The sequence below is a fragment of the Prunus avium genome, chromosome 6, assembly GCF_965620075.1.
Source record: "Prunus avium chromosome 6, drPruAviu1.hap1.1, whole genome shotgun sequence".
In the NCBI taxonomy this organism is placed as follows: domain Eukaryota; kingdom Viridiplantae; phylum Streptophyta; class Magnoliopsida; order Rosales; family Rosaceae; genus Prunus; species Prunus avium.
Window position 1 is genome coordinate 35,346,578 of NC_142289.1, and position 9,678 is coordinate 35,356,255.

General features: G+C 36.7%; 1 protein-coding gene across 1 annotated transcript; it reads left to right on the forward strand.

Annotated features, from left to right (window-relative positions):
- The first annotated feature begins 376 nt into the window (after positions 1-376).
- On the forward strand, positions 377-9,375 carry F2KP (fructose-2,6-bisphosphatase). Its single transcript, XM_021960607.2, has 23 exons — positions 377-839; positions 951-1,014; positions 1,220-1,515; positions 1,675-1,893; positions 2,124-2,333; positions 2,441-2,536; positions 2,790-2,888; positions 3,003-3,032; positions 3,384-3,437; positions 4,091-4,144; positions 4,228-4,305; positions 4,418-4,509; positions 4,585-4,642; positions 4,743-4,817; positions 5,111-5,158; positions 6,658-6,755; positions 7,106-7,181; positions 7,816-7,878; positions 8,029-8,120; positions 8,409-8,477; positions 8,564-8,627; positions 8,732-8,797; positions 9,062-9,375. The coding sequence occupies exons 1-23, from the start codon at positions 636-638 to the stop codon at positions 9,137-9,139; spliced, it is 2,283 nt and encodes a 760-aa protein (XP_021816299.1). The 5' UTR covers positions 377-635; the 3' UTR covers positions 9,140-9,375.
- The last annotated feature ends 303 nt before the right edge of the window (positions 9,376-9,678 follow it).

A 9,678-nucleotide genomic window follows, 5' to 3' on the forward strand; every position in this document is an offset into this window, starting at 1 on the left:
TCTAAAAACTCATACTTCAACGTACTTATAAATCATTTCTTATAGAAGAATTTATAAGTAAAATGTGCTTTTTACGTAAGCAATTCCAAATATATGGGCTGATTATATATATAGTAAAAATGAAGAAAGCTAACCCATCAAATTAATGGGTTGAATAAATAAAATATAAGGAGGGAAGAATCGTCCATAAATAAAAATACCTAGGGTGAAATACTTGTAAATTCCAAAGCTAGAGCTTGGAACTAACCCAAGAGCTCACATCCCAAAACACGCGTCGAGCACAAAAAGCGAGTTGCATGATACTAAAAAAAGGCAGCGAGTAAAATATGCCAGGAGTTGCAGATATAAAAAGGGTGAGCTGCTAGTCATGGCTGGCCCCATCGTCTAAAAGTTAAGACTATCCAAACACAGGCCGGGAACAGCCACAGCGAACAACAGACAAACCCATTCACGTATATATATATATGGAATCCAATCCAAATTTCCAAAATCCCTCATCACTCTAATTCATTCATTCTCCATCCCTCACTCTCCTTCCTCATTCTATCCAATCCCCAAACCACACACCACAAAAACTAACTAAACACACGCCATTTTTGAACACAAACAGGCTCAGAGAGACAGAGAGAGAGGGAATGGGGACTGGTGCGTCCAAGAGGATGGAGGATGGCTCGCATGGAGGTGAGGAGCCGGAGGAGGAGGAGTATTTGGACCAAGGAGGCGGCCAGCTGTACGTGTCGTTGAAGATGGAGAACAATTTCAAGCTCAAGAAAGGCGACCTCTTTCCTCACGTCTTCGGCTCTGTCCCTCTCGTTGGCTCTTGGGATTCTTCCAAAGCTGTAAATTTTTGCAATCACAATTCATTCGTGCACTCGCTTTCGCTTGATTAATTCCATTGCCATGTTCTAATTTCTAATCGATTTCATTTCGTTGTTTTGAATCATTCTTAGCTTTCTATGGAGCGTGAGTCGGCATCGATGTGGGAACTGAGCTTTGTTGTTCCTCCCAACCATGGTAAGTTGTGATTTCTGAATTTCATCACCAGAAAAATATTTTCTTAAAGCCTTAAATGGCTACGGTATCAGTATTTGCTTGCTTTTTAGTCTAGTGGAATTTTGGAGGTGTTGGTTTCGAATTTTTAGTATTTATTAAGGGCTTTAAGCCAATTTTCTGACTGGATTTGATTGTTTTTTTTTTTTGGTCTGTGTGTTGGAACCAGAAACTTTGGATTTCAAGTTCCTTTTGAGGCCAAAGTATAGCAATGCACCAAGTGTTGTCGAGGAGGGTCCGAACCGCCAACTCATAGGAGGGGCCTTGCAAGGGGATCAAAGGCTGGCTCTATTTAGGATTAGCAGTGATGAGGTTCTTGAGTACCGGGTGTTCATTAAGGCGGATAGGGTATCTCCCTTCGATCTTGCAGCGAGTTGGAGGGCTTATCAGGAGAACCTTAGGCCTTCTGCTGTTCGCGGAATTCCTGATGTCAGTTTAGGTACAGTGCCAGAGATAGGTGCTGAGGTACACTTTCACTCGCAATTCTTTTCATCTTTCTTGTATTGTCATTGGCATTTTATCTGTTGTAGTTGTGGTCCTGCGTGGCTCAGAGTGAGGTTCTTATTTTGTTATACATACCTTTTTAAGAAGTCTTTTGTCCATTTTCTTTGGTAATGTACACAGAATGGCTCTTCAACTAGTTTGGAGCTTGATCTCGAACATTATGTTGTTCCAGCTCCTTCGACTTCTGCCAATTCAGGCCTTGTTTACGCAGCTAACATGACAGAGACTCCAAGGTCATTAAGTCTTACTGGGATCTTTACTAATGCTGATGGTTCTACCAGTTTTTCACATTCCTTCAAGGATAGTGGTGCTTCAGTGGATCGACATGTACCTCTAAAGGTTTATCCCATTACCCCGCCTGCTATTATTATAAATTAGAGTTTTCTTATATCCTTTTCCTGCGTTAAGTAAGATTTAGCAGTGTGAGGCTGTTTTGATTGTTAAATTTATAATACGAAACTGCAAGCATATTTTGGTTTTGGGACAATATTGACTGTGGAGGACTTTAACAAATTGTTCCATATTACATATAACATACCTATAGTCCACCTAATTCAATGTTTATGCAGGACATGGAGGTTGTTATCCCAGATTCATCCAAGTTGTATTCTTCATCTGGGATGGTTGAATCAAAGTCAGTGGGAACATTTTCACCTTTCCAAAGGCAAGACAGTCACAGGGGCCTCTTTGTAGATAGGGGTGTTGGATCTCCTAGGCTAGTGAAATCCTCTAGTACTAGTACTTTCTCTACAGAACCCCGATTGGACAAAGAAAAAAAGGTCTGTGTGGAAGTGCATCTTGCCTGTGAGGATGATCAAGAGTTAAATTATCTTCTATCTGCAGTGGTTGTTTTTCTGAAACTCTGTCCTTCTATGCATATTGTTAGAATTCAATGCCAGAAGCTGCTGGAGCTGTTGCAGCTGCAGCCGTAGCTGATCAAATGCTCGGTCCAAAGGAAGATAGTCATTTGGCCATTGTCCTGGTATTGTTCTGCATGAGTGATTAACCATACAGCTCATAACTTCTGTTAAACTTAATCATCCTTTTCCCGTTGTTTCTTAATTGGTTTTCTTTAGTTGTAAACTTAAAGGAACTACAGTTTAATTTGACCCTTGCTAAGTAGGCTAACTTGGAAGGACCTACCAGTATCATCAGTTTTGCATTGGTTGCTTCAAATTTTAATTCTTGGAATATAATTGAGAGCAAACAGTTCTAACAAGTTTTGTGCACTTTAGGTTGGTTTGCCAGCTCGTGGAAAAACTTTTACGGCAGCTAAACTTACAAGGTATCTCCGCTGGTTGGGTCATGATACCAAGCACTTCAATGTTGGAAAGGTTACTAGCATTCTTATGATTGACAATTCTTTATTCTCTTCATACCTCTAGTCACTGAAATATATGAAGGTGGACATGAACATGACCTTCTTTTTTGTATTTTTTTTGTTGCAGTACCGCCGTCTTAAACATGGGGCTAATCAGGTAAAAGTTATGTTGTTTAAGATTTGATTTGGTTGATTAATTGGCAGACATTCTGCTTTAGTAGTCATTAGTGATTATCTGTTGACTGATGAGTGATCCTACAAAAAGCAAACCAGTTTGTTTATCTGCCTCGCTTTTTTATCACTAGATTCTTAGTTATTAGATTTTTCCAACAGACCATGTGGTATTCCTGTGTTGGATTAGACGCATGTCAAAGCAAAAGAAACTTAACATAGTTCCACAATAGTGAATATGTGCTCAGTATAGATATAAAGTGAAACACTGTTTTGGTTATTAATAAAATAGTTCTTGGGTGACCTGGAAAATCTCACGAGATATTTATTAGTGCAGAATGCTGATTTTTTCCGAGCTGACAACCGTGAAGGCATGGAGGCACGTAACGAGGTGAGTGTCTATGGAGTACTTTTCCTTTAGAGTAGATAAGTTATGACTGATTTTTTTTTTTAGAAGATAAGTTATGACAGATTGATTCTACTGCTGTGTATCATCTGGCATTCTTTATCACTATGATGCTAGTAGTTAAAAACAAATGATGCCTTGTTTGTGATGAGAAGTTAGTAAGTCCTTTTGAAGAATTCGAATCAACTGAGCCAATTTAAACTTTATTCCTTAGAGCTGTTCAAAATTTCTCTCGTTTGAGAAGAACCCCATGATTATTCAAAGAAATGATGAAAATATATATTTCCGATTCTGTTCCCTAGATGTTATGAAAGACATATGTTGAATGGATGTTTCTAAACTGAAATGGATGTTGCTTTTATAATAAACATGTAGTAGAATATGCAACACAAGTAGTCAATGAAGATATAAAATAAGCAGAAACACTTTTAGCTTATGTCAGGTCACATGAGTCTATGACAGTTTGTAGGTGCTTATAACTTCATATAAAGTTTATAATAGTGAGAGTTCCAACTAAGAGTACTTGTGCTTGAGAACAGTAACATTTATACTAAATTGGATTCGTGATGCGATGGAAAAGTTAACACAATATTAACCTTTTTCTTTGTACATAGTTTTAATATATCACGTGCTACTAGGTAGCAGCCCTGGCATTTGATGACATGGTTTCTTGGATGCAAGAAGGTGGCCAGGTAAGTCATTTTATGCGAGTCATTTTGATCTTTAATGGCTTCTTGATGATCCTTTCTTTTTAACATATCTAATTTGATTGTAGGTAGGAATATTCGATGCCACAAACAGTACAAGTAAACGCAGGAACATGCTCATGAAATTGGCTGAAGGAAAATGCAAGGTACCATGAGTATTGCATGGAGTGACAGTTCCCACTTCACATAGTTTAAAACTTGGTCTTAAGCTCTTCTGCTACCCATCTTGTGTATTCATGATTATATCTTTCTTTGCAGATTATTTTTCTGGAAACTTTATGTAATGATGAACGCATTATAGAAAGAAATATACGTCTGAAAATTCAACAAAGTCCTGACTACGCAGAAGAGTATGGTTTGGCCCTGGACCATTAGTTCCTTATCTTTATGGATTGTGAGGTGCATTAATTACTGTTCTTCTGCAGGCCAGATTTTGAGGCTGGATTACAGGACTTTAAAAGCCGACTGGCTTATTATGAAAAAGTAGTTCCCTAAAACATTTCTTATTGATTGTTTGGTGAGGTTTGGCCTTTAACAGTTCTTGTTATCAAATATTGATGTACATTTATGCTCCCATTGCCAGGTTTACGAGCCAGTAGAAGAAGGATCATACATCAAAATGATTGATATGGTCAGTGGACATGGAGGGCAAATACAAGTAAGTTCAACTCAGTTTTTTATCGTTCTCTTTGGATGAGTCTTGAGCTGCAGTAAGTATCTCAGAAACATACACCTAGGGCATGGTTGTGTGTTTGTTTTTGGCCTTTCTACTTTTTTTTGTAATTATTGTGTTTTTCATTGTTGAACCTCTTATTTATACGTGACTTCAGTTTAATGGCATGAGGTTCTTCCCCCCTATAAAACCCTTGGAATAGATGCTTATGCATCTCCTTAAGTATGTAGCTGTGACTTTGATTCCCATTCACTCGGAAGCTTTCTATTTTGGTTCAGGTGAATAATATCAGTGGCTATCTTCCTGGACGAATTGTTTTTTTCCTGGTATGTTATCCTATGAAAAATGTAGTTCAATATTGGCATAAATGTATCATCCTATAGTTTCAAGGCTTTTGTAAAACTGTAATTTTAGATTCTTCAGTTATAGACAAGAATAGTTCTTTTCCCAGTTGTTCTTTGGCTTTGTAGAAGAAGAATTCTATTTTCTCATGTTTTCTTCATCGGGATGCAAATTTGTTTAATTTCATGGCATCTGTTCTTCTGAACTAATAATTTGATAAGTGTGAGAGGATTATCTTGGGCAAGAATACTGGTGATTACTTAGGTAGACATAAAACTTTGATTCTATTCTTTCACAAATTAGTCTTGAGCTCAACTGTAAAAGATGGATTTTAAAAGTGGTGCTTTCATATAAATCAAGTATATCTACTCCGCTAGGTCTTTTTGTGCTAATAATTCTCATAATACTAGTGATCTTTTTCCAGAGTAATTTGATCTTGATTGCTGGACTTGTAATCCTTATCACTGCTATTGGTTTCAAACATATTCACTTATTTAAGACAGTGGACTCCACATGTCTGTATGGCATAACATTAACCGTCTGTTATGTGGCATAATATACAACAATCTGACCAGAATCTTTTAGTGAACTGCATTGCATTTGATGAAATAACAACTAATCATCTTGGTAAAAGGCTAAGAAGCATGGATACGCCAATTTAGTGGCGTATCCCGTATCGGATACTCGTTTGGATACGATACGCTTTGGATACTGTCCGATACGCATTGGATACGTATCGCAGTCAATGGATACGTTAGTTGACTAACGGATACGCGTATCTGACATTCCAGACACGAGTATCTGACTTTTCGGATATGTTCCTCCGGGCGAAGTTTGCCGTTGAGGGGCTGGGCGCTGCGTGTGAAGAGGGAGAGAGAGAGAGAGAGAGAGAGAGAGAGAGATCGGTGCGCACGAGGAAGAAGAAGATGTCGACAGACCTAATTTCTATTGTCTCAAGTGACGACGTCGTTTGCTAATACAGGATTTGTAATATATATATTTTTCATAGATCGGTTTATGGGTTTGGGTCTTAAGCAATAGGATTAAAATGGGCTTTGGGTGGGGGAAAAAAGCCATACATGCCTAAAAATATAAAAAATCAGTAAAGAAAGCCCAAAATGCTACACTATATTTATAATTTATAATTTTTTATTTATTTATAATTTTGTTTTAAGTTATATATATTTATTAATATATATTAATATATATTTTTAATAACCGTATCCATGACGTATCATATCCTAGTTTTTGGAAATTTATCGTATCCCTGTATCGTGTCGTATCATATCGCCGTATCCGTATCCGTATCCGTATCCGTGTCCGTGCTTCTTAGGTAAAAGGTTCCTCATTTAAATTGCAATTTGAAATACCATATCAAATTTATACAGTAGAACTGGGATCTTTTGGTTGATTCTCCCTCGTGCCCCCTCTGTTAATTCATATTTCTGTCATGTATTCATTTGTTTCTGCTGCACTGTTGTAGGTGAATACACATCTCACGCCCCGCCCTATATTACTTACTAGGCATGGAGAGAGTAAGGATAATGTTAGAGGCAGAATTGGGGGAGACAATCCTTTGAGGTTTGCCCTTGCTGTTGATTATCAAGATATAATTTTACCAGTTTTCTTTCGTTTCAATATGCATTTAGTACAGTAAATTCTCAAAATTATCTGATCCTAAATTCTGTTCACCTCCATGATATTCATGTATAAAATTCTATGTTTCTCTCATCTGATGACATTTTGCCCATCATTGTTTCATTTCTGTACATTATATGGTCTGGATTTGACTCATTCTCTAAGACCTGTTCCTTTGATCTGTTCAACTCTCTATGATGCATTTTAAATTCCACGTAAATTTTGTTATTTCATGAGTCAGTGATGTGTTGTGAGTGGAACTTACCAAAAGATACTATTACTTGTTTCAACAGTGATACTGGAGAAATTTATGCAAAGAAACTCGCTAACTTCGTCGAAAAACGACTGAAATCAGAGCGGGCTGCTTCTGTAAGCTTCAGCAATATCCAATTTTCAGTTATAATTTTTTAGCATTTCATACGAAGTAAATGCTTGTTGTAGGTTGATCCTTGTTTATTGTGTAGTCTACATATATCTCTTACGTAATCATGTGCTTTGGTCACGGAGTGGTGTGGTTGAAGTATAAGCTAAAGATATGTAACTAATGTCAGTTGTTTAACATTATATAACTATGTAAATTACTTTTGAATGTGTAGTTGCGAATTATTGTTTTCGTAAGCTAGAAAAAGTTATTCTAGAATGTAACCAAACATAAATTCAGATGTTCAGGTTGGAAGGTTGCATTTTGCACGAAATTGGTTTTAATGTTTGAATAGAGCAACAAAACTGGAGATAGAGTCTGGCTTTGAACTTAAAAACAAAGATGTTATGCGTACTATTGTCTTACCACTAAACATATTGTCACCTCTAGGTTCTTTTCCTACTAGTATGTAGCACATGTGTCTGGGGTAGAACCATTTTCATGACATCATTTATTGATATTTTTGTTTGATAAGTATAGTGACTTAATCTGTTTGATTGGTTTCAAACGTCTATTTACCTTGCCCCTTGACTGAATATAGTAATATGAGTTAACATTACTATTTTTTTCCATGGTGTTTAGATTTGGACTAGCACGCTGGAGCGAGCAATTTTGACAGCAAGTCCCATCGTAGGATTTCCCAAGGTTAGTGTACTGTACAACTTTTAGAATTTCATCCACTTTCAAAGTCTTGCATGTTCTATACTTAAGCCACAAACAGTAGATAATTGATAGACCCAGAAATTTGAATATGATTAAGTATAGTTGATTTATAGTTCCTTACAATTTTTCTAGATACAATGGCGCGCACTGGATGAGATATATGTTGGTGTGTGTGATGGAATGACGTATGAAGAGATAAAGAAAAACATGCCAGAGGAGTATGAGTATGTTGCATTATTCTGTCTGTATGTTTGTGTGTGTGTGAGTGAGTGAGTGTGTGTGAGTGAGTGAGTGTGTGTGTGGGTGGGTGGGTGTGTCGGGGGGGGGGGGGGGGTTGTGGGGGTGTGTGTGTGTCTCAAAAGAAAAAAGATAAAGAAAAGAGAGAAATTGAAAAGGAAGTGTGTGTGTGTGTGTGTGTATCTCAAAAGAAAAAAGAAAAAGAAAAGAGAGAAATTGAAAAGTATTCCTTGTTTAAAGACATTTGTTGTTTGAAAAGATATGTTTAACTGCAGGGCACGTAAGAAAGACAAACTGAGGTATCGGTATCCTCGTGGAGAATCTTATTTAGATGTTATCCAAAGGTTTGTACTTTGCAATTACAATATACAATCAGTTCTCGCAACAATAACACCTGTTCAGTAGAATTTGACTTCCACCACAAATGCAGGTTAGAGCCTGTAATCATTGAACTCGAACGACAGCGTGCGCCTGTTGTGGTTATATCTCATCAGGTGATTAATACACATGGTACCAATTTGTGCTTGAGTGTTCTTCTTTTCTTCCTTCATGTTGTGGTTGTAATAATATGAGCTTGTTGATTTCTTTGTTCTTGTAGGCTGTTTTGAGAGCATTATACGCGTACTTTGCTGATAGGCCTCTGAAAGAGATTCCACACATTGAGGTAGTTGATGGAAAATTTCTAATTACTCCTGTTTCTTGTATTTCTTGTATTCTATATTCCCTACTTCCCTGAACAATCTGAATCACAGAAGACTTTATGATGGAAATTTACAAGTTCTAAATCCTGGGTTACGCATGGTTATGGTATTCAAGTTACAATTTGATAAGAATTAAAAGTAGGGTAATTTTTAATACAGATTTGTAGCAGTTAACTTTATCATATCTCATGAATGTCCTTTCTGACAGCTAGTTTTTCAAATTTCAGATGCCACTTCATACCATAATAGAGATTCAAATGGGAGTTACAGGTGTCCATGAGAAAAGATACAAACTCATGGACTGAAAATTCTTACATGCAACTTTTGTTTGTAATTTGGAAGTGCTTGAAAATTTCCATTTTCCAAGTTTCTTAAATTGCCCATTGGTTAACATAATGTAGCATTGTCTCAACTGTATCTACAATAATCAGTAATCCAAAATATGTACCTAGCTACCAATCCCCCTATTGATTCTAATGAGGTTAACCTCTATGTAATTCTTATTGTCTTAGCATAAAAATGTAATTCTTTGTTATGTGAATATTCTCTATGCAGGTTGAGAAAATCTCAGTTCTGCTCAATTTTCTGGAGTTTCTATCTCATTTTTAACAAGGTTGATTATTTGGTGTATAGAATGACCTTTTAGAGCTTATACTTAGGTTGAATATATATATATATATATATATATATATATATATATATATATATATTTAATACAAGCGATAGCCTAATTACAAGAGGGAGGAAGTTTCTCACACAAGACTATTAAGGTGTCATGTTGATTTGAACCGAGAACACTAGTTTGCAAGTCAAGGCTCTTTTCATAGACTAGACTCCGTTGGCA